Source organism: Drosophila takahashii, chromosome 2L (genome assembly GCF_030179915.1).
Source record: "Drosophila takahashii strain IR98-3 E-12201 chromosome 2L, DtakHiC1v2, whole genome shotgun sequence".
In the NCBI taxonomy this organism is placed as follows: Eukaryota; Metazoa; Arthropoda; class Insecta; order Diptera; family Drosophilidae; genus Drosophila; species Drosophila takahashii.
Window position 1 is genome coordinate 17,406,882 of NC_091678.1, and position 23,911 is coordinate 17,430,792.

General features: G+C 41.0%; 3 protein-coding genes and 1 long non-coding RNA gene across 6 annotated transcripts; 3 read left to right on the top strand and 1 right to left on the bottom strand.

Moving 5' to 3' along the window:
- The first annotated feature begins 1,663 nt into the window (after positions 1 to 1,663).
- On the top strand, positions 1,664 to 6,559 carry LOC108067910 (adenylyl cyclase X E-like). The gene is made up of 12 exons (XM_044395021.2): positions 1,664 to 1,969; positions 2,023 to 2,163; positions 2,221 to 2,380; positions 2,437 to 3,226; positions 3,287 to 3,387; positions 3,449 to 3,788; positions 3,842 to 4,295; positions 4,989 to 5,350; positions 5,410 to 5,504; positions 5,562 to 5,713; positions 5,766 to 5,910; positions 5,969 to 6,559. Exons 1-12 carry the CDS (start codon positions 1,859 to 1,861, stop codon positions 6,523 to 6,525), a joined length of 3,408 nt encoding a protein of 1,135 aa, XP_044250956.1. The 5' UTR covers positions 1,664 to 1,858; the 3' UTR covers positions 6,526 to 6,559.
- A 229-nt stretch (positions 6,560 to 6,788) lies between these two features.
- LOC108067905 (Adenylyl cyclase X E) lies at positions 6,789 to 11,237 on the top strand. 2 transcript variants are annotated; one of them, XM_017157180.3, is made up of 12 exons: positions 6,789 to 6,944; positions 6,999 to 7,139; positions 7,318 to 7,477; positions 7,537 to 8,314; positions 8,452 to 8,552; positions 8,621 to 8,975; positions 9,087 to 9,522; positions 9,587 to 9,948; positions 10,004 to 10,098; positions 10,159 to 10,310; positions 10,387 to 10,525; positions 10,587 to 11,237. In XM_017157180.3, exons 1-12 carry the CDS (start codon positions 6,873 to 6,875, stop codon positions 11,153 to 11,155), a joined length of 3,360 nt encoding a protein of 1,119 aa, XP_017012669.2. In that variant the 5' UTR covers positions 6,789 to 6,872; the 3' UTR covers positions 11,156 to 11,237. The 2 variants fall into 2 exon arrangements, with proteins under 2 accessions (XP_017012669.2, XP_070073804.1); XM_070217703.1 differs by having other exon boundaries at positions 7,714 to 8,314.
- A 534-nt stretch (positions 11,238 to 11,771) lies between these two features.
- On the top strand, positions 11,772 to 23,753 carry LOC108067915 (adenylyl cyclase X E-like). 2 transcript variants are annotated; one of them, XM_044394987.2, is made up of 12 exons: positions 11,773 to 12,039; positions 12,097 to 12,237; positions 12,295 to 12,454; positions 12,511 to 13,300; positions 13,361 to 13,461; positions 13,527 to 13,866; positions 14,290 to 14,740; positions 21,491 to 21,852; positions 21,924 to 22,018; positions 22,076 to 22,227; positions 22,286 to 22,430; positions 23,102 to 23,753. In XM_044394987.2, exons 1-12 carry the CDS (start codon positions 11,932 to 11,934, stop codon positions 23,650 to 23,652), a joined length of 3,396 nt encoding a protein of 1,131 aa, XP_044250922.1. In that variant the 5' UTR covers positions 11,773 to 11,931; the 3' UTR covers positions 23,653 to 23,753. The 2 variants fall into 2 exon arrangements, with proteins under 2 accessions (XP_070073797.1, XP_044250922.1); XM_070217696.1 differs by lacking the exons at positions 22,286 to 22,430; positions 23,102 to 23,753 and having other exon boundaries at positions 11,772 to 12,039; positions 21,924 to 22,016; positions 22,061 to 22,121.
- On the bottom strand, positions 21,716 to 22,081 carry LOC138913617 (uncharacterized). The gene is made up of 2 exons (XR_011419426.1): positions 21,895 to 22,081; positions 21,716 to 21,836 (listed from the first exon to the last, which is right to left on the bottom strand). It is a non-coding gene; the product is annotated as an uncharacterized lncRNA (long non-coding RNA).
- Positions 23,754 to 23,911: the final 158 nt, after the last annotated feature.

The following is a 23,911-nucleotide window of genomic DNA, read 5'->3' on the forward strand; positions in this document are numbered from 1 at the left end:
CGCGCTGCTGTGGGCGTGGCACATAGAGAAGGCGTACGGGCCGCAGCGAAAGCCAGTTCCAGTTCCAGTGCAAAATCCAAAGCCAGGGCCCCAGCCTGGCTTGCTGGAGCAGCAGCTACCAATTAATGTCCTTGTTAGGCAGTGGCCTGTAAAATTGGCTTAAAAAATATGTAACCTTATGCGAGAGCGAGCCACAAACTGAATACTATGAACACTATGTGTGAGTGAGGGCTTATGTGGGAGGCCGAGGGAGACATTACGAAAAAATGATTTAAAAAAGCTTCAAAGATGTCAAAAAAACAGAAATTGTTCCGCTTGAAATATGGGTGCATCATTATAATAGACAATATTTATAGATAATTCTAGTAATTTTTCTCAAAAAAATATTTCTTATAATTTCTGTGAAAATTTATTTTTACAACTCAAAAAATAAAAACAATTTATTCGTTATACTTGACAAAAAATAATAATTAATTTCTATTCTTGTGTTTTCTTTTAGATTTCTTTATAAACATAATTTCTTTTTAATCACTGCTAAATTAAGATAGTCAATAGTACTTCTTAAAGCATGTTCTAAAGAATTAAATTACCCAGATTGATCCCGAATTCGTTTGCCGCATAAACCCCACAATGCATGTGTGTGGATACATGTTTATACTACCCGCGAGTGTGCAACAGAAGGGCAGGGGGAAGTTCTTGCCACTACAATAGCTACTGTTACGTCCTGGCTGTTGTTGCTTTTGGCTTTAAGTGAAATAAAGTTCACTCCGCTTTCTTTTTTATGCACTCGCGGCTATTATTTAATTTGCGCAGCTGGGCGTAAATGGGCGACGGCGACGGCTTTGACATGGCCAACACACGAAGGCTCTCGGAATGCCAGAGTTCGGCTTTCAGTGGCCAGCCTTTCTGCATTTCAGCATTTCATTCATTATGGCCAACCCCATGCGATGCCAGGGCGAATCATTTGATCCGCATGCGAATGCGGCCCAAAGCGGTTGCCGGGCACGCAACTTTTGACCAAAAACCAGGGGCCAAATATCGAATGGAAATGCAACATTTTTGCAGAGATATCAAAGTTGCCGCAGTGATTTGCAAAAACCAAGAAGGACACATCTTCGCCGGACAAAGGAGCCTGTCTGCCAGAGGAGCATCAACCGCAGCAGGGGTAAGGGGGGTTGCATGTGGCCATCCCAGTGCGGTGGAAGGATGGGGGGTTAGCGTTAACTCCTGCCTGCGAGGCCATCTAATCTGTAAGCATAAATTCCAATCATTTCGCAAATGGAATGTGCTAGCGCAAACCGATGAAACCGCAGAACACAACACAGCAGATGGTCGAGAAGCCGAGGAGCAGGACCAGTTCTCCTTCCGTCAAACTGTATGCGGTTCCCGGGATAAGTGGAATTTTTGGGACCGACATTGATTTTTGGCGCGTACTCTACAATGGACATGTCCCTTTCCTCTCCTGGCTTGATTTCGATTGAAGTTCTATGCTCCAAAAACTCATTTGAGGCGTGGTCTTTCTGTTAACAAATATTGAAAAGTGCCCTTTATTATGCAATTGTATGTTCGAAAAGGGCCTCTAAAATTGTAAATGATGATTAAATTGCATTATTTTTAAGAAGTTTTGGCAAACATTTTTAGTAAAGTCAAAGCAAACCTTTTCTTTACACTCACTGACAAACATAAACATGAACATAAATAAATAAAAATAGAAAAATTAAAAACCAAACATAAAAAAACAGAAAAACATAAACAAACTAAGAAAAACAGAGAAAAATAAGAAAAACGTAGAAAAACATAGAAAAGCTTAGAAAAACGTAGAAAAACTAAGAAAAACATAGAAAAACTCAGAAAAACAATGAGCTTTAACTCAAGAGATTCGAACAAGGCGCCATACTATAAAAGAAAACTTAGACCTTGTCATCTTGACTACGCTAATGAGCGTCTGTGGGACCTGAGTTATTTGAGGGTAAGCTAATGTTCAACCTAAGTTTTGTCTATAAACATATTTATTATCCATAGCACAAATGCAAGGAACTGAATTTGGAAGAGGAGTATAGGAAGTATCAGATCCGTCTGATGATCAGCAACCTATCGGTTTTCTATGTTTTGTTCATATCCGTGTGCCTAACTTTTTTAGCAGTCGAACTGATTTTCGTAGAGGTGAGATTTCACGGTTGACCATTTAAGCTAAATTCGGCTCAATAATGTCCCATGCAGTGCTTAGAAGCCATCTACTTTGACTTAATTAGCAGACAAATATCATTTGCCGTCATCCTTGTCTTGTTAAGCATTAATTTCTGCGAAAACTTCGTAAATCGCCACCGGTGGGTGATGATTTTCACCTCGGCCCTGGCGGCATATGTTGTCGTAGGCACAGGTAAGAAAGATAAATATAGATCTTGGCTTGGTCCCTTGCAAAACATTTTCTTTCAGATTTAGCGCAGAACCTGTACCATTTCACCACGCACGGCTGGCCGCTCAATGTTACATTTGACGTCTTTGTGCTCTGCATGATCTACATGTTCATGCCCATACCCTCGATCAGGGGAGCAGCCCTACTGGCCACCTCGGTCAGCACCGCTTACGTAGTCTACTACATGTACTCACTCTCGTTGAACGCGGACTTCGTCGGGCGGGACTTCAACACCTACGATGTTCTATCCGTCGATATATTACACAACGTTGGCTTCAATATGATGGGCATATTTTTCCGCGTCATGAACGAGACTATGGTGCGTGCCTCCTTCCTTGACCGCCATCAGTTCATCATGGAGGAGAAGTGGTTGCGCCACGCCCTGCAACAGGAGTCGTTGCTTCTGAATAGCATCCTGCCGCCTCAGATTGCGAAACCCATTCAGGATAGCATTAAGGACAAGATCAAGCAAAACGAAACGAACGAGTTCGACCGCTTTAACGTGGCACGTCCACGAAAGACGGAACACTTCATGGCCATCCAAATCCATCCGGATGTCTCCATCCTGTACGCCGATGTGGTGAACTACACCCACCTGACAACTACTCTTACCGTCCAGAACCTGGTGAAGGTCCTGCATGACCTCTACGGTAGATTCGACATGGCTGCCTCCACTTTCAATGTGCAACGCATCAAGTTTCTGGGCGACTGCTACTATTGTGTGGCAGGTTTGACGACTCCCGATCCAGATCACGCGAAATGTGCCGTCTCCTTGGGCATTTCCATGATCGCCAACATCCAGGAAGTGCGGTAAGCAGGGCATTTCTATTAGGTTTTAATCTTGTTCTAAACTTAACCACCCATTTTCAGGATTGAGCGTGAATTGGATATCGACATGCGCATAGGCGTCCATTCAGGATCTCTTCTCGCAGGCGTTATCGGCGAGGCAAAACTGCAGTATGATATTTGGGGTATTTCCTTTTCTGGCAGGACATTCAGAAGTCAAATGCAAAAGTTTTAATAATTTTTCAGGTTCTGATGTTGAGATCGCCAATCGTTTGGAGTCTACGGGAAGACCAGGATATGTACACGTTAGTGGACGAACTCTGAGTAACTTGAATCCCTCCGATTATAAAATAATGTCGGGCACGGAAAAGGCTCGAAATGATCCGGTGCTGGAGTCAATGAGTACCTATCTGCTCACTAGACAAGAAATTCAGAGTTCACTCGACTCCTCAGCGGCTGGTGTTGTGTCCAGTGAGAGTCTTGATATAAAGCCTGTGGAAAGTGTACGGACTCACAGATCAACTCGCGTCTCGATGACCAGAGAGTTGCGCGAAGAGTTCCGGAATATGCCAGTGGGCGGCTTCGAGTAAGTGGATACAGCGATTTGTAATCTATTACTAACTCATTCTCCCCCTGTAGCTTTTATTCGCCCTGCTGCCGCCGTCGAGATGGCGATGAGTCTCACAAGAAAACAGAGCGCGAAATCGGTATGTTTTGTGCAGCCTTTAAGGATAAAAATCTGGAATGGAATTTTATGCACCAGCCGGATTATATTTTCAAGTCCTCGATGCTGCTAGCCTGGGCAATAGGTTGCTGCCTGATCTACATCCAAATAGTGACGTCACACTCTTTTTGCACCACCTGCATTGTGGTCGACTTGGTTACATTTTCATTTCTGACCTGTCTGCTGTGCATCTCGTGGTACAAGAAAGTGTGTTGGTGGAAGAGTGGACGCTACGAATTCAAAATGCACGACAAATATAGCTGCATTGTGTTTCATATGTTCGAGAAGATCCAACACAGTGTGACTCTGCGCATTAGCACCTATTTGCTGATTGTCATTTGCTACTATTCGGTGATCTCCCTGATAATGGTAAGTCTTGAAGACCTTGTACCCGAAAACTCGAAGCTATTATTTGTTTTCCATTAGTTTTGGAACCCTCTTATTGGAGCTATAAGATATAGTTCCGACTTATGTACACTCAAAAAATTAATCGCCCTGATTTATAGAAATTTGCTTCACTGACGATTTTTTTCTTAAAATATAAAAAAAATGTTCTACTGATGAAGAACATTTTCCTTAAATAAATCAAAATTTATTAAATATAAGAAATTTTCCTAAAATATAGAATAAAATCGCCAGTGACGCAAATTTCTAAAATTCAGGGCGAATAAGTTTTTGAGTGTACTAGCTGCAATAAAACGCTTTGGGAGGGTTTTATTCCGAAAGTTTTAGAACTAAGGGACTAGTTTGCGTAGAAATGGACGGACGGACGGACAGACGAACGGACAGTCGGACATGGCTAGATTGACTCGTCCTGTGATGTTAATCAAGAATGTATATTCTTTGTGGTCGGAAACGTCTTCTTCATTTCGTTGCGAACTTTTTACTGAAATTATTACACCCTCAAAACAGGCATTAAAATGGAGAAATAAATAGAGAAAAATATGCAATATATCAATTATACGTAATTTAATTTTCTTACGATAAAATGGTCTTAATTTAGTTTTTCGAAATTAAAAACAATTGTAGTCTAAGCGTGAAACAACTTCTTTTTATCTATAGATAGACTGTGACCGCGACGAATTCGAGATGAGTTACATTGAGAGCAAACTCTTTCACTATGAAATGGATCGGGATGTATGCTTCCATCCTTGGTCCTTTACCAACATGATTTCCCTGATCCTTGGCATTAGTTACACATTCGCCCGCATCCCGTTCTCCCTGAAGATATTCATCAGTTGCTGCGAAACCGTCGCCTTCGTGCTGATCGTGTTTTTCCAGTTTGCGTTCAATTTTCAGCACAGTGCTACCACGACTCCGCATTTGAGAGCGGAAATAGCGCATTGTCTTCGGGTCTGCATGATGTTGGCCACTATGTATGCCAAGGAGCGACAGTCAGAGTTCAACACTAAAATGAACTTCAAGTGAGTCGAATATATTTGTAATATAAGTTCTTTCAACTCTAAATTCTGACTGTGAACAGGCTCAACGTGGATTTGCAAAACAAGCAAAAGGCGGCCGATGTTACAAACCAATCAATCATAATTCTTCTCAATAATAGTCTCCCTTCTCATGTTGGTCAGTGAGTCTTGTATAGATTTCTGCACAAAATCAATAAAATTATCTCTTCCGCAGTCGACCTCTATCTCAACTCCTTAGCCAAACACGAACTGTACTATGAAAATTATCAAATGGTATCGGTCATGTTCGCCATGCTAATTAATTTCCCAATGAATTTGCCTAGCTTACGAGTGCTAAACGATATCATAACGGAATTCGATAGACTGGTAAGCCAAAATTTGGAATCTATTATGGTTTCATCATTACTTTCGTTTGCAGTTGAACGCCTACAGGAAATATTACGTAGTTGAGAAAATCAAAGTCGTTGGCTGCACTTATATGGCAGCATGTGGATTGGATTTTAACTTGGCCTCAAATATGCGCCAAAGCAGTCACTATCGAAATAGTTCTCTTCATTTTGAGGGTTAGTATTGAAAACTGGTATTTTGTTTTGTTAACGAGTGATCCAATCTTTATTCCAGTGGAACAGGCGCGCCTTAAAAGAATAACGTTGGGCGTCAGTGAAGAAAGCGACGACAGCGATGTCAACAATGACGAGGTGGTCTTTATGATGACCACTTTCGCTCTGGACCTGATGCGCACCCTCTCGGCGTGCAACAAGGCCTACTCGGGTTCCTACTTCGAGAGGTCCCTGTCCAGCGGAGAGATCTGCATCGGAATCTCCAGTGGCGAGATAATGGCCGGCGTGGTGGGCGCTTCCCAGCCGCACTACGACATCTGGGGGAACCCGGTCAACATGGCCTCCCGAATGGAGTCGACCGGGCTGCCTGGGCACATCCAGGTGACGGAGGAGTCCGCCAAGATCCTCGAGAAGTTCGACATTCTTTGTACCTACCGCGGCATGACTTATGTGAAGGGCCGTGGTGAAATACCCACCTACTTTGTAGGCATTGATGAGAACCTAAAGTTCATGTCCTTGAAATTGCTCAATCAGAGTTCGTCAAGACGTTTTTCAGTCGTGTCTTCACTGGATCCAGATTCTTTCGGTAGGAATTCTTCTAGTTTATCAAGCGAATAAAAAAAAAACTTACAAATATATATTTTAAAATTAACTACTTAAAATGCCTTTTTTTGCAAAGATGCTTACGTGTTTAAAACCATAAGGTGTATGTTGGTAGTCGACTTTTCACGAACATGTGTAAAATTTGATTTCTGAGTGTAATAGTGTTAGGCCTTTTATACAAATGTGTCGTATTTTTTCTCATAAAAAAATCAAAAAGTGTCCAAATGTGAAATGTTTTTTCTGTTTCCTTGTTTCACTAAATTCATAAGCTAAAGTAGGCAATGTGTTGAATGTTCAGGTTTTGAGTTCCGTCTTGACATTCGACCTTGTAAGCCAGATCAGTTTGTGAATAATAAATCAAAATGCCTTCGCCTCGTGGAAAGTGCCAGCTTAACTTTGCGAGGGAACGCATGTGGGAACCCGGCTACCTCAAGGTAAATAAAAATACTACTTGAGATCTTTATAAGTAAACTAAATGCATTCTGCAGGCCAAATGTATAGAGCTGGGCCTGGAGAACGAGTTTCGATTGTATCGGATCCGCCTTTGGAAGAGTTACCTATTCTCTTTCTTTCTGCTGCATTTTTTCGTCACTGCTGTGCACTGTACCCTGCTGTTAACCACCATTGAGGTAAGAAACCTGTACCTTTTAATTCAATTGACTCTAAATACTTAACATTAGGTGTTGGTTAGCGATTTCTTTAATAAAACCTTTAAAAATATATGCAAAAGTTAAGGTTAAATAGACGTCATCGCCAGTGAATAAATATTTCTTTATATGTGTAATGAATTAAATATTTTATTTTCAGCGCCGATCAATTATCTATTTTGATGTGGCTCTTAGTGTTGGATGTACCTTGGTCCTCTTCCTAGTACTGAGTGTTAATTTCTGGGATGGCTTTATTGCGAAACACACGTGGTATATGTTTGGCAGTTCGATGTTTACGTCCCTGACTTTGGTATTCGCTGGTAAGTGTTGTTAACTGTACTTGTCTACCATTTCCTTATCCTAACAATGGAATTAAAAGATCTTACTGTATCCATTTACCATCACTATGTCCACAACTGGCAACTGGGGTCGTTCTACGACACCTATATTGTGTACATGGTTTACATGTTCCTGCCGATCCACTTCATGAGCGGTGCAGTCCTTTTAGCTGTGCTAGTCTCCGCCCTCTACATCATCTACTACGTGCAATTCTTAGCTGAAGGATTTCCCCAGTTTGTGTCCCAACTGTTTTCCGACGGCGGAATGTCCGTGGACTTGGTCCACTATCTGTGCCTCAATCTAGTGGGCATTTTCTACCGCGTGATAAACGACACGGTGGTGCGCTCCTCATTCCTGGACCGCCATCAGTACATCAAGGAGGAGCTCTGGCTGCGCAACGCCCGAATCCACGAGAAGCATCTTCTGGACTCCATCCTGCCGCCGCAGATCTCAGAGCCGCTGCAAAAGGACATTCAGAACCGCATTGTCCTGACCAAGCGCGGCGCCGGCATTCGATCCTTGAGTGCCTTGGAACGCGCCATGGCCATCCAGATTCATCCCGATGTCTCCATCCTGTATGCAGATGTGGTGAACTACACCCACTTGACCACAACATTGACAGTGGAGAAATTGGTGAAGGTTCTGCACGATCTGTATGGGAGATTCGATTTGGCTGCCTTGCGCTTCAAAGTGCAGCGCATCAAGTTTCTGGGTGACTGTTACTACTGTGTGGCGGGTTTGTCCAACCCCGATCCCGATCACGCGAGCAATTGTGTGGCATTAGGACTTTCAATGATCAACGAAATCATGGAAGTACGGTAAGTAGCCCCATATTGTCAAATCTTAAAGAAATCTTAAATGTTTCAAATATCCTTGTTGCTCCATACAAGTTTCATAATGGAACCTCCTACTTACCTCAAAATATTACTATTCCTTTGCTATGCGAAATATACAGTAACTCCCAAGGCCTAGACATAAATATGCGCATTGGAGTTCATTCGGGAGATCTGTTCGCTGGTGTCATTGGCGAAGCCAAGCTGCAGTTCGATATTTGGGGTAAGATGGACATTCTCCGCATCGACCCCCCGTAACCATAATAACCGCTGTTTCCAAAACTTATTTAGGATTGGACGTGACAATTGCCAATGTCCTTGAGTCCACAGGAGTTCCGGGATTCGTGCACATCAGTGGTTCAACCCTGAATAATCTCAGCCAGCATCGATATGTTATTAAAGATGGTCCTGAAATGGCAAGGAATCACCCCCTTCTGAGAAGATACCGCATACGTACTTACATTATTCGAGATGATTTAAAGAAAGATGACGAAGAAAGTGACGAGGACTTCGGTGAACTGAGTGTTCTCTCCCTCTTTAGCACAGGATCAAGACAGATATACACTAATAATACTAAAAGCTTAAAAGCGATTTTTAATGCTGAGTTGCGCGAAGAGTTCCGGAAAATGCCGGTCAGTGCATTTAAGTAAGTATTAGATGGATTAGAATAATAAAAGATGGAAAAACATAGATCTTTATCGGATGTAAAGCGCGTATATTACTATTTTTAAAACAATTTCACCCTCCTGTAAAACAGTCCCAAAACCTTATTCGGCATATATCGACAGAAAACAGGACTAAAAGTGCCATTAAACATCTGCCTAAAATACAATGATTCAGATCTGGAGAGAGCATATCTAAAGCAAACCGATTACATGTACAAGTACAGCATGCTTCTGGCTTTAATCGTTGGATACTGTTTGGTATATATCGAAGTTATGGACACTAGGATTATATGCCCTTTATGCATGATTTTGCCCGCCATCGTGACCGTAGTACAGACTATTTTGACCTTCATTGCTTGGTACAAGAAGATTTGCTGGACAAGGTTTGGCAATAAGCCCCACAATTACAGCCGCATCAGCTGCATTATTTTTCGCGTACACGAGAAAATCCTAGCCAGTCCGGGCATCCGCTTGGTCATTTACCTTTTCCTAGTGATATCGGGGTTTTCCGTAATGTGTTTTATTGTAGTAAGTATGCTACGTGATTAACAAGGTAAACCAAGCTTAAGTGTCCCACGAATATTTGAATTAGATGTCCTGCGATCGCGAAGAGTTTGCATTGGCGATTATTGAGGAAAAGCTCTTCCACTATGAGCAAGAAAGAAATATATGCTTTCATCCCTGGGTTACATCCAACATGGTCTCCCTGATGATTTGCCAAACCTTCACATTCACCAACGTTCCGATCGTGGTGAAGACTACAATGGCCATTTCAGAGACCATCGCCTATTTGGTGCTGATTTTCTTCCAGTTTGAGTTCGTTTTCCACCACAGCGTGACGACGAATCCCAGTTTTCCCGCTGAGTACGCACATGCCCTGCTTATATGCATTACCCTGCTAACTATGATTGTGAAGGAGCGCCAACTTGAGTTCACAAACAAAGTAAACTACCAGTGAGTTCGTCATTAATTAAATAAATAATTATAATATTGTACTTGTATTTTTTAGCTGGCGTGTTGAGTTAAGGAAGAAGGAAACTGACGCCAATTTAACCAATCACTCGATCATAATTATCCTCAACAACATCCTTCCCTCTCATATCGGTTAGTCCTAGACTGGTGTGAGCTCACAGATTCAATTAATTTGTCCTCTCTTTTTTGCAGTCGACGTCTACATCAATTCGTTAGCCAAACACGAACTCTACTATGAAAATTATCAAATGGTTTCCGTCATGTTTGCCATGTTGATAAATTTCGAAATGGATCTAAGAACCTTGCGGATACTAAATGAAATTATTGCTGAATTTGATATGTTGGTAATTAAGTATTTCAGCCCTATTATTGACTTGCAAAATCCTAAAGATATTAGGAATTATTATATTATTTTAATAGTTGCTGTTCTACAAGGAATATTATTCGGTTGAGAAAATCAAAATCGTCGGATGCACTTATATGGCAGCGTGTGGACTGGATCTAAACTTTGCGGGTACCACTAGTAAATCAATGAAAAATAATGACTTGAGCCCGACTGGTAAATGTTTTGCATGTGGTAAACTAAATGAAGACCTAATTCCGCATTTGGTGCTATTTAGGAAGCATCGAAGGGACTAATGTGCGATTTTTGTTCGAGAAGGAACTAAAAGACCGGGAGGAAGTGGTCTTTGTGATGACCTCTTATGCTCTGGACATGATGCGAACGCTGGCCAAATGTAACAAGGCGTACCAAAGTATTGTGGCTGATCGAAATATTATGGACGGATCAATAGCCATCGGCATTTCCAGTGGCGAAGTTATGGCCGGCATAGTGGGCGCATCGCAGCCGCATTACGACATCTGGGGCAATCCAGTTAATATGGCCTCGAGGATGGAGTCGACGGGATTGCCGGGCAACATCCAGGTGACGGAGGAGTCTGCAAGAATTCTGCATGAATTCGGCATTGTCTGTCAGTATCGAGGCTTGACCTTTGTAAAGGGACGAGGCGAAATCCCGACTTTTTTAGTGGGAATTGATGACAACCTAAACTTCATCACCACGGAGGCAAAACGAACTCCCAGTCACGTCGAGCGCAGTTCAGTTATATCGTTGCAGCCCACCTATTCTAACCCAGACAATGAAGATGATCTTTTTAGCATTTCCAGACTCACCCTACAGGATTTTTAAGTGGGCTTACAATTATAAAATTCTGCACTACCCCTTATTGTGATTTCTACTGGTTCTTAAAAAATAACATAATAAACCGATGTGACTGTTTTTGAGTATTCTTGGTGTATTCTTTACATTCGGTCAGGATAAAAATTAAAAAGCATTTTTATATCCGTTACTCGTCTGCGACCCTCAGGATTACTAGCCGAGTCGATCCAGCCATATCCGTCTGTTTGTCTGTCCGTATGAACTCTGTGATCTCGGAAACTGCACAAGGTAAGATTTAAGAAAGTAAATCTCAATTAATTAAAATAACGCTAGGTGGCCCTCGTCTTCGATTTCCATATCCCTCGCTCTCTCTTTAGCTGAGTAACAGGTATCTGATAGTATATTTTATATCAATTTATTTGTTTTTTGCTGGTGTGATCGTCACGACATTTTACGTCGTTCAGATGTGATTATGTTTAAAATCAGAAATTTTTATTTTATTTTATGTTAATAAAATATGGAAGAATTATATACGATTTCTTTAACAAACACAAAAGCGACACAAGAATATATTTACATTTTAGATAATAGGTGACTCCAATTCCTCTCAATCCAAGATGCCCTTGCCTCGTCCTTAAATATCTGCCAGATACTTCGATACCGTCTACTTGCACACACCACATATTTCTACCTCGTTAACAGATGATTTTATTTTATAGAAATTAGAGTGAAACACAAAGCAAGCATATTCCTCAACTTCACACAAAAGTATCTTACTTAAGAAACGAAGAAAAACAGACAAAACAATGAACATTAATCGAAGGCAATCGGTCAGGACACCGTACAAAAGCAGACTTAGACCATGTCATCTGAACTACTCTGACGAGCGTCTGTGGGAACTGAGTTATTTGATAGTAAGTAATTAAATACGGCACCCTTGTCTGATTCATAACCATATTCACTAACCATAGGCCAAATGCAAGGAGCTAAATTTGGAAGCGGAATATAAGAAGTATCAGATTCGTTTGATGATCAGTAACCTATCCGTTTTCTATGTTTTGTACACACTTGTGTCCCTTGTTTTCATAGCAGTCGAACTGCTTTTCGTTGAGGTGAGATTTCACGGTTAATTCATTGAGCTTAATTTGGCTAAAATAATTCTTATGCAGCGCTTAGAAGGCATCATCGTTGACTTATGCGTCAAGATAATAACATATGCAATAGTAGTAAGCTTATTAAGTATTAATTTCTGCGAAAACTTTGTAATTCGCCACCGGTGGGTAATGATTTTAACCTCTGGCTTAGCGGCATACGTTGTAGTAATTGCAGGTAAGAAATAAAAATTACAATCTGTCCTTAAGTCTTAATAGGATGTTGAATTTCAGATTTAGCGGAGAACCTATATCATTATCACAGGAGCGGCTGGCCTCTCAATGCTACATATGACGTCTTTGTGCTCTGCATGATCTACATGTTCATGCCCATACCCTCGATCAGGGGAGCAGCCCTACTGGCCACCTCAGTCAGCATCGTATACGTCGCCTACTACATATACTCACTCCCGTTTACCACGATGTTCCACGAGGAGAAGAGTAACACCTACGATGTGCTATCCGTCGATATTTTACACAACGTGGGCTTCAACATGATGGGCATATTTTTCCGCGTCATGAACGAGACAATGGTGCGTGCCTCCTTCCTGGACCGCCATCAGTTCATCATGGAGGAGAAGTGGTTGCGCCACGCCCTGCAGCAGGAATCGATGCTTCTGGACAGTGTCCTGCCGCCCCAGATCGCGAAACCCATCCAGGATAGCATTAAGAACAAGATCAAGCAAAACGAAGCGACCGAGTTCGATCGCTATCACATGAAAAATTCAAGGATGACGGAACACTTTATGGCCATCCAGATCCATCCGGATGTCTCCATCCTGTACGCAGATGTGGTCAACTACACCCACTTGACAACTACGCTTACGGTGGAGAACCTGGTGAAGGTCCTGCACGACTTGTACGGCAGATTCGACATGGCTGCCTCCACTTTCAATGTGCAGCGCATCAAGTTTCTAGGTGACTGCTACTATTGTGTGGCAGGTTTGACGACTCCCGATCCAGATCACGCAAAATGTGCTGTCTCCTTGGGCATTTCCATGATCGCCAACATCCAGGAAGTGCGGTAAGCAGGGCATTTTTATTAGGTTTTAATCTTGTTCTAAACTTAACCATCCATCTTCAGGACTGAGCGTGAATTGGACATCGACATGCGCATAGGCGTCCATTCAGGATCTCTTATTGCAGGCGTTATCGGGGAGGCCAAGCTGCAGTTCGACATTTGGGGTACTTTCTTTTCTTGCAGGACATTCGCCCTCATGCCAAACGTAAAAAATTTATTTATTTTTCAGGTTCTGATGTGGAGATCGCCAATCGTTTGGAGTCTACTGGAAGACCAGGATATGTACACGTCAGTGGACGAACTCTGAGCAACTTGAACGTTTCCAATTATGTGATAATGTCGGGTCCAGAAAAGGCACGAAATGACCCAATGCTGCAATCAATGAGCACCTATCTAATTACTGGCCAAGTGAACCGCACTTCAGTTGCATCCACAATGGAAGGAGTTTTATCCGGTTCGAGTCTTGATATTAAACCTGTGGAAAGTGTACGGTCACGCAGAGCAAGTGGCGTATCAATGACCGAAGAGTTGCGCGAAGAGTTCCGAAATATGCCAGTAGGGGGCTTTGAGTAAGTGAGGAACCTTCAAGGAATTAATGATTCATGTATATTACTTCTTTGTCCTTATTTATGAATCGATGGGAATTTATCAAAGAGGATATACACACCCAAAAAAAAACTTGATATGAAACAATGATGGATTTTACGTTATGTGGTATCAATTTTGACTTGATATGCTTGAAATGTAAATAACAGGCCAGCTCGAATTTCGAATATGTCTTTCTCCCTCCCACTCATGTAACTTTAAGCGCTATCTCGCTCTATTTCGAATCTCCGAAAGAGAGATAAGCCAGAAATTTACATTGCGCATATCGAATTAACCTCGACTTGTTTTTTGTAGGAATGTACGAAACAGATTAAACCAATTTTTGGATATCCAAAATAGTTTTCTATAATTTTAAGTTTGTTTATTGATATCTTTTTTCGACGTAGCTTTCATTCGCCTTGCTGCCGCCAAGCTACTAATGAGTCTCACAAGAAAACAGAGCGCGAGATCGGAATGTTTTGTGCAGCCTTTAAGGATAAAAATCTGGAATGGAATTTTATGCACCAGCCGGACTTTATCTTCAAGTCCTCGATGCTGCTAGCCTGGGCAATCGGTTGCTGCCTGATCTACATCCAAATAGTAAACAATACTTTTCAGTGCAATGTATGCCTGGTGGTGGACCTACTCACGTTTTTTTTTCTGACCTCTCTGCTGTGCATCTCTTGGTACAAGAAATTTTGTTGGTGGAAAAGTGGGCGCTTTGAATTCCAAATGCACAACAAATATAGCTGCATGGTATTTCACCTGTTCGAGAAAATCCAACATAGTGTCACGCTGCGCATTAGCACCTATTTGATGATTGTCATTTGCTACTATTCGGTGATCTCTCTGATAATGGTAAGTCTACTAGTTTGGGCTAAAGTCCAGGATGGCAAAAAATGGTAATATAACCTTTTACCATCAAATTTTTTAAAAAGTCATTTATTTTATTTTTGTGAGGGAAAATAGGACCGTATAATGTAAGCTTTTAAAACATAAATCCCAACTCATTTGAGTTTGCTGATTCGGCTGAATAGCTTTTATGATTATTGTGGGATGGTACAAATTTCAGTTTATTTGGGAAAGTAACAGAATGTTTTTTTCAAAAACTTAAATGAATGAATGTTTCTTGATTTGACTTATTTAATTTCACAAAACCGACTTCTTTTTGGAACGCACTGGACAACCTCTTTTCTGCTCGACTCGCTGAATTCTTATATTCGCGTCGCTTCTTTTCGCTCGATGCTTTTTTAAAACAAGAGAGAACGCTATAGTCGGGTGCCCCGACTATCAGATACCCGTTACTCAGCTAAAGGGAGTGCGAAGGAGATGGAGAAAAACTTTGATCCGCCGTAACTTTTTAACGAATGGTCCGATTTAAAAAATTTCTTCTACATTTCGATAGGTATTGATAAACACAATAAAATTGCGTTTTTACTTTTCCAAAATATTGAAATTTTTAAAATCGTATATAAGCGATTGTGGGCGTTAGAGGGGGCGTGGCACCCTTTTGAAACAAACTTGCGCTGCGTAGGAACTCCTAGAATCTGCATGCAAAATGTCAATCTTCTAGCTTTTATAGTTTCCGAGATCTCAGCGTTCATACAGACAGACAGACGGACAGACAGACGGACAGACAGACGGACAGACGGACAGACGGACAGACGGACAGACGGACATGGCTAGATCGACTCGGCTAGTGATCCTGATCAAGAATATATATAGTTTATAGGGTCGGAAACGCTTCCTTCTACCTGTTACATACTTTTGCACGAATCTAATATACCCTTTTACTCTACGAGTAACGGGTATAATAATGTACTCGATTCTCTTTAATGTACTCGATTAATATTTTATAGTATTGGATAACAAATAATAATAAGAGCGCAATTCAAAATCAAATTAAGGTACTGGGCCTAAACCGTTGATGTCGCTGTTAATCATACGCTGCAAGGGTGATACACTTATACTAAATTCCCCAATCCTACATTCGGCCATCCTACAATTTTATTCGCCCCTGAATAAACTCCATTTCTTCATAAACTCGGCTGCTGTAGTTGTTAAATTCGGCCCCTCATGGTTTCCTACTTTTTGTACTTCGTAGCGCCCATGTTTCATCTTCTTTGTGACCTTATAGGGTCCGAAAAACTTTGGTCTAAGCTTCATGCCTACTCCATATTGAGTGCGTTTTATACCTACGAGATCACCTAAGTTGTAATCTGTTTCAATCTTTCTTTTTTCATTAAACGTTTTCCTATTCTCCTGTTGTACCTTCTCAATATTTTCCTGAGCTGTTCTTCTTATTTCATCTCTTTCATCATTTAGTTCATCGATTTCGATGTCATCGAAGAGCTTTCTAATGTCATCGTCCTTCTTGCGCATATTTAATCCAGTAAGGATTTTGAAGGAAGAGTATTTCGTCGTTCTGGGAGGTGTGTCATTAAGAATTTGTTGGATTTTATCCACGTGACAGTACCAGTTCGCTTGGTTGTTCTGGCAAAGTTTGCTAAGCATGGGTATAACAATTTTATGGATCCTTTCGACCTGTCCATTGCCTCTTGGCATGCCTGTTGTTATGTGTAACAATTGGATTCCTTGGTCACTGCAATAGTCCTTAAAGGTACTGGACGTAAATGCGGTGCCTCTATCTGTTACGATGCGCCGAGGGTTTCCAAAAATTGCTGATTGCTTTTCCAGCCTGTTCACTACCTCGTCAGTGCCTGTTGATCGCGTTGGATATAACCAAACGAATTTGGAAAATCCGTCTACCACGGCTAAAATGTGGTTGTACTTCTTTTTGGTTTCGGTAAGCGGACCGACATGATCAATATGGTAAGTACCCAGAGGTTCTTGGACTTTGTCAATTGGCGTCAGCAATCCTTCCTTTTTTCCTCTCTTTGAATCTATAATCAAGCACTCTACGCAACTCTTGACGAACCTTTCTACCTTGTCTTGAATGTTCTGGATATAATAACATTTTTCCACTAGCTCTCGAGTCTTCTTAGCGCCGTATTGACCTTCGCGATGTACAATTCCAATTATTTCTCCATGCATGGATTCTGGAACGACTAGCAGCTCTTTTGTAACATCTTTATAGAGAATGTTGTTTTTAACGAAAAAATCCTCGTAACTCTCTGCGCTGTCTAGAACTGTTTTTACGGCTTTTATCCACTCGTCTTTGTTCTGTGCTTCTCTTAAACGATATTTTGTCGAATCTTCGATAAGAAAGCAAGTTAGGCGGCTGAGCGCATCGACGTGTTTCATCTGACTTCCCGCTCTGTGCTGTACGGAAAACTTAAACTCTTGTAAGTACATAGCCCATCTGGCGACTCTTGGCGGGACATCGTCTTTTTTCATGGTCATCGCAAATGCTACGCAGTCGGTGACAATTGTAAAATTGATTCCCAAGAGATAAATGCGCCACTTCTTAACAGCGTTGATAACAGCTAGTACTTCAAGCTCGTAGGCGCTATATTTTTCCTCGCACTGAGTAGTCTTTCTGCTCATAAATTCTACTGGGTGAAGTAGTTGATCTTCTGAGTCCTTTTGCATGAGTATTCCACCAAATCCGAATTTACTCGCGTCCGTATGAACTTCAGTTACGGCACAAGGATCGTACAGTCTAAGAACTGGGGCAGTGGCTAAAAGACTCTTCAGATTTTCAAAGCTAACTAAGCACTGATCGTCAAGATGAATATGTTTCCCGTCACGCGACTTGGCGGTCTTGCGAGGTAGATCAGTTAAGGGTTTTGCTTCTAGAGCATAGCCTTTCATGAAACGACGCAAATATGATGTTAACCCCAAAAATCGCTCAAGTGCCTTTCTGCTTTGCGGTGCTGGGTAGTTAACAACTGCCTTGACTTTGTCCTCTGTTGGAGCAATCGTTGCGTTTTCGATTAGGTATCCAAGAAATGTGATTTTTCGCTTTAAAAACTGAGCTTTCTCCCACTTGATGCGCAACCCTGCCTTAGATGCGACTTCTAAGACTTCATTCAAAACTGATAGTCCTGATTTCTCATCAGCTGTTGGTATGATGATGTCGTCCATGTAGACGACGATTTTGTTGGACTGCATGAGATCTCTTAGCACAGCACCTACATAGCGGCAAAATACTGCGGGGGAGTTGCTTATACCAAATGGGACGTGCGTGAACTCATATTGTCCGTTATGTGTTACGAAGGAAGTAAACTTTCTAGACTCCACTTCGATTGGCACGTGAAAAAATCCGTTGGCTAAATCTAGGGTGGTAAAAACTTTGGAACCCTGCAAACGATCTAGCACGTCATCGATTAACGCCATCGGAAAGTTGTCCCTTTTGATCTTCAGATTGAGTCTCCTATAATCACAACAGAAACGTTTCGATCCATCTTTATTTGACACTAGCACCACAGGTGATGCGTACTCTGAGCAACTTGGAATAACGATCCCTGCATCTAGCCATTCCCGAACTTGTTTTTCGATTAGAACCCTATTCTCGTAGGATGTTCGCCTCGGATGTTGAAATATTGGTACATCATCTTCCAATATTATTTTCATCTCGACTGGAGACCTTATTGTCTGTTTCGGTTCGTATCCTGTGATAAGCTTTTCTACTTCAGATTTTTTGAGATTATCCAAATGACTCAAATCGATTCTGTCAAGTACGCTTTGCTCCTCAACCATCTCTGTGACGCACATCGCCTTGAAAGTTTCAGCAAATACAACTTCGGTAGTTTTTGCAATGAAGCGAATTCCATTTGTGCTGAACAAAATGTCGACTTTCTGAAGGATATTGTTTCCAATGATAGCTGTATACTCTAACTCATCCCGTTTGACTACGTGGAAGGTTATTGTAAAGCTGATATTGTCAACGAAAACATCTAGGTCAAAACTTCCTATGGTAATCAATACACCTTTCCCCATGCCTTTGAGATGTTTGATCTCTTTCTTAAGCTTAAAACCTTCGAATTTTCTGAACACATCATCTCTCATGAGGCTCAGATCGCTGCCAGAATCTACCATGGCTGTAAAAGATATATTCTGAGCGCTAAAGCTTTTGTAAATAAGACCTGCTTCTGGGGATACATCCTCAAGGACATTCGTTGCTTCCGTTTTGCCTGAAGATGACTGCTGAGTTTCACCGCACTGTTTGGAAATGTGCCCAGTTTTGTGGCATTTGTAGCAAATTACTTCATCTACGCATTCTTTTGCAAAATGACCCTCCTTTCCACACTTGTAGCACTTTTTTGATGAACTGTTCTGAACTTTCTTTGCTTGCCTTTGATTATTGTGCTGATATACTTTTTTTTCTTCCTTATGTATAGCGTGGCCTCTAACTTTCTCATAGATTTCAATCTCAACCTTTAAGTCCTTTACCGTTTTGGATCTATACAAGCCAGCTTTGTTTGATTTGCTGTCAGGGACTCCTTCGATAAAGTAAGATACCAAACTTTCTTCCTCTAGCTTAATAGGCTTGCTCAGTTCCATCAGACTGTACAAATACTCCAAGCATGTCTCTGTTGCTTTCTTCTCTCTTTGCCTTAACATTTTGTGAACATCGGCTGAACACAACTGCTTTCCAAACTCCTTCTGTAGCTCAGATTTTAGGATATTCCAACCACGCACTCCTGTCAAACTTCTAATAAAAAGCTTAGCTGCTCCGCTTAAAAGTTGTTTTGCGTAGATGTACTTTTGTAAATTATCCCACCCAACTGTTATAGCTACATCCTCAAATTCGATTAACCAATGGTTAATGTCCTGCTGATCTGATCCCGAAAAACTTGAAATGCTATCCTGAACGTCTCGCAAGGTAAACCTAGAACTCGTGGGGTTGATAGCATCTTGGAATTCAGTACTCTGTGAACCAACCTCGCTTGCATTATCTTCCTGATCAACATCAACAGCATCTGACACCTGGAAATGATCTAAAAGTCTATCTTGCAATATGCTCTTTCTACCATCTGTACTCAAGCCCAACTCAGTTAGCTTTTCTTTTAGTAAAGGTACTGTCAGCGATAAAATAGTTCTAGCGTCCATGGTTACGATAAGATGTCGTTCACAGGTTTATACTTATTCTCTACAAAAACAATTTACATAAACAAATTTTTGGGGAAATGTATATAAATTTAAATGAATGGAAAGAATGTACTCAAGTTTTCGTTGCAGCACTGGGTAGCGCTGTGGACTTCGTCAGCTGTTTCACTCTCAGCAAGTTGGCACTACGTCTTGGTGGCACCTTGGCTTCTCTGCGCCCTCGTCGGCACAGCTCTTGGAATCACGTCGTCTTGCAGATCTTCTTCCAGCTCTTCTCCGGCAATGCTTCTCTGGTTTGGTGCGATCTCTCCTGGCAGGACCGCTTCTGGTGGAGTCTCTCTGTTAGACCCGATTCGATCCGCCTCTTTGGAAGCAGCTTCTCGTAGCAGAATGAACTTCGTCTAGTTGGTCTTCTCTGGTAGCCCTTCTCGTATAGGACTGCAGGACTTCTTCTGGTGAAGCTCACTCGGCAATGCTTCTCGTGTAGTCCGTCTCTTAGCAGGAGTTGCAAGTTGCAAAATTTCGACTGGCAGCGCTTCTCTGGTAGCGCATCTCTGATAGCCCTCTGACTGGCCGAAGAGCACCTCTATTCGCCAAATTCCTCTGGTAGCACCTCTATTCGCCAAATTCCTCTGGTAGCACCTCTATTAGCCGCTTCTCTCTGCTGGCGCCACTTTGCTCGTCTTGAATACGTCTTGATTTATTGCTTCGTAATATCCACCTCGCAAATACACGGTTAATTCGACTCCTCTTTGATTCACAACTCGGTTATAAATTGCAACGCCTTAGCCAATATGATGCACGCCAACACTACTCGTCTGGTTGAAATTTTTGTTGGTGTCGCTTTACTTTTTGATTGTTGCTAATAGTCGTCTCTTTCTCTCATCTGGCTTTGCGAATTTAGCGTCCACTAATACACGTAAAGCTGCAATCTCCTCCAATTTTCCGACGAGTGCGACTTGTCGTTGATCACACACGTGAAAATTTCGCAAGAAATTTCTAGAAAGCGTTGAGAAAATTCTAGGCAGTTTTTTCACCTCAACTTTGCGATTTTTCCTTCGGTCTGTAGAATATTCACGGCTCACTTTAAACCAAGTTTTTTGTATGTTAGCGCATACAGGGTACATTCACTTTTCTGAACTTAATCCCGGACGAGCCCCCATTAAATTTGTGGGATGGTACAAATTTCAGTTTATTTGGGAAAGTAACAGAATGTTTTTTTCAAAAACTTAAATGAATGAATGTTTCTTGATTTGACTTATTTAATTTCACAAAACCGACTTCTTTTCGGAACGCACTGGACAACCTCTTTTCTGCTCGACTCGCTGAATTCTTATATTCGCGTCGCTTCTTTTCGCTCGATGCTTTTTTAAAATAATGTACTCGATTCTCTTTAATGTACTCGATTAATATTTTATAGTATTGGATAACAAATAATAATAAGAGCGCAATTCAAAATCAAATTAAGGTACTGGGCCTAAACCGTTGATGTCGCTGTTAATCATACGCTGCAAGGGTGATACACTTATACTAAATTCCCCAATCCTACATTATTATATTCATAATATTTATAATTCATTTATCTGAAATTTGTAGATTGACTGTGACCGTGACATATTTGAGCTGAGTTATATAGAGAGCAAACTCTTTCACTACGAAATGGATCAGGGCATATGCTTCCATCCTTGGTCCTTTACCAACATGATTTCCCTGATCCTTGGCATTAGTTACACATTCGCCCGCATCCCGTTTTCCCTGAAGATATTTATCAGTTGCTGCGAAACCGTCGCCTTCGTGCTGATCGTGTTTTTCCAATTCGCGTTCAATTTTCAGCACAGTGCTACCACGACTCCGTATATGAGAGCGGAAATAGCGCATTGTCTCCGGGTCTGCATGATGTTGGCCACTATGTATGCCAAGGAGCGCCAGTCAGAATTCAACACTAAAATGAACTTCAAGTGAGTCAAATAATATGAGATTTGATCTTAATACTTTCTTACAATCAACCTTATATTCTGACTGCGAACAGGCTCAACGTGGATTTGCAAAGCAAGCAAAAGGCGGCCGATGTTACAAACCAATCAATCATAATTCTTCTCAATAATATTCTCCCTTCTCATGTTGGTCAGTCAAGTTTGAATTGATTTCTGCATAAAATCAATTAAATCATCTCCTCCGCAGTCGACCTCTATCTCAACTCCTTAGCCAGACACGAACTGTACTATGAAAACTATCAAATGGTGTCGGTCATGTTCGCCATGCTAATTAATTTTCCAATGAATTTGCCCAGCTTACGAGTGCTAAACGATATCATAACAGAATTCGATAGACTGGTGAGCTAAATTATTGAATCTACCACTCTCACTTTTTTATCTTTTTACTCGATCGTAGTTAATTGCCTACAGGGAATACTACGTAGTTGAGAAAATCAAAGTCGTTGGTTGCACTTATATGGCAGCATGTGGATTGGATTTTAACTTGGCCTCAAACATCCGGCAAAGCAGTCACGTTCGCCATAGCTCACTTCATTTCGAGGGTAAGAACTGAAAGAAGCAGAAAAAATTAGGGTTTTTTAAATTTATATTTCTGATAAAGGGTAGAATTAACATTTTAACGTACTATATTATTTGTTTTTTTAATTTTAGTATCTAGAAACAAAAATATAAAAGGCATATATCCAGGGACCGTAACTGTTCTGAGTTTAATTTTAAAAATCAGATTTTAGCAGTTATTTCCTGATTTGTGAAGTAAAACGCAAAGAATATCTGTTATTTTTTGATTTTTATAATAAAAGTTGAAAAATAACCGTTATTCTCCGTGATTAAAACTAAAGCTCTAACCTGATTTATAGCGATTTTGTGGGTAAAAAAAAATTTTAAGAAAATATGGTTGGCTTTTTTTAAAGATTTGTAGTGAGTTATACAAAACATGGTAAGCATACCCTTGCAGAGGGTATAATTTTGAATTATTTAATTTTTTAAAATGGCAAGAAATGACAGATAAATATTTAAATCGACAAATAATTATTTGTTATAACAGTTATTTTTGAGTTTTATTATAAAAACAAAAATCATTACGGATTTGTAAATTACCAAAATTGTGGTGTATTTCAAAAAATTTTAGGACTCTTCTATGTGCATGATTTTTTTGTAAAAAAAAAATTTACAATAACAGTTGTTTTCGGTCCCTGATCTGTTCTATTTTTAGTGGAACAGGCGCGAAGTCAACGATTGACCGATGAGAACTATGACAGCGATTTCAGCAATGACGAGGTGGTCTTCATCATGACCACGTTCGCTCTGGACCTGATGCGCACCCTCTCGGCGTGCAACAAGGCCTACTCGGATTCCGTTTTCGAGAGGTCCCTGTCCAGCGGAGAGATCTGCATCGGAATCTCCAGTGGCGAGATAATGGCCGGCGTGGTGGGCGCTTCCCAGCCGCACTACGACATCTGGGGAAATCCGGTCAACATGGCCTCCCGAATGGAGTCTACGGGGCTGCCTGGGCACATCCAGGTGACGGAGGAGTCCGCCGAAATTCTCCAGCAGTTCGACATTCTGTGCCAATACCGCGGCATGACCTATGTGAAGGGCCGTGGTGAAATACCCACCTACTTCGTAGGCATTGATGAGAACTTGAAGTTCATGTCCGCAAAGTTTGAGAAGCAGGGTTCGACAAGACGATTTTCAGTAATGTCTTCACTAGATCCAGACTCTGTAGGTAGGGATTCTTCTACCTGGACTGCATCAAGCGAATAGCTTTATATATAGCTTTTGCAAAATTTTATCAAATATGTATTTTAAATATAACCATTAGGGTCCCCTTTATATGATTTCAATAAATTTTAAATTTTAGTTTATATTTTCTTTGCTGTTTTTTTTAGTTAAACTTTCATTCGAGCTTCAATTAAATGCGAAATACTCCACTTTATAATTTAAAATTTTATTAAAAAAATAAATGTTTTGCCGTAAATTTTATTTTTTGTTAATATTTATATTTTGTGTTTTGCTTCAAATT

Bases quoted from the DNA above. Each gene is read 5' to 3' on its own strand.
- LOC108067905 (XM_017157180.3), top strand. From the start codon at position 6,873: ATGCCTTCGCCTCGTGGAAAGTGCCAGCTTAACTTTGCGAGGGAACGC. The intron at 8,315-8,451 runs GTAAGTAGCCCC...CGAAATATACAG, and splicing joins AACGAAATCATGGAAGTACG to TAACTCCCAAGGCCTAGACA. The intron at 10,526-10,586 runs GTAAATGTTTTG...GGTGCTATTTAG, and splicing joins TAATGACTTGAGCCCGACTG to GAAGCATCGAAGGGACTAAT.
- LOC108067915 (XM_044394987.2), top strand. From the start codon at position 11,932: ATGAACATTAATCGAAGGCAATCGGTCAGGACACCGTACAAAAGCAGA. The intron at 22,019-22,075 runs GTCAGTCAAGTT...TCTCCTCCGCAG, and splicing joins TATTCTCCCTTCTCATGTTG to TCGACCTCTATCTCAACTCC. The intron at 22,431-23,101 runs GTAAGAACTGAA...TTCTATTTTTAG, and splicing joins TAGCTCACTTCATTTCGAGG to TGGAACAGGCGCGAAGTCAA.
- LOC108067910 (XM_044395021.2), top strand. From the start codon at position 1,859: ATGAGCTTTAACTCAAGAGATTCGAACAAGGCGCCATACTATAAAAGA. The intron at 2,164-2,220 runs GTGAGATTTCAC...TGTCCCATGCAG, and splicing joins TCGAACTGATTTTCGTAGAG to TGCTTAGAAGCCATCTACTT. The intron at 5,714-5,765 runs GTAAGCCAAAAT...TTTCGTTTGCAG, and splicing joins TAACGGAATTCGATAGACTG to TTGAACGCCTACAGGAAATA.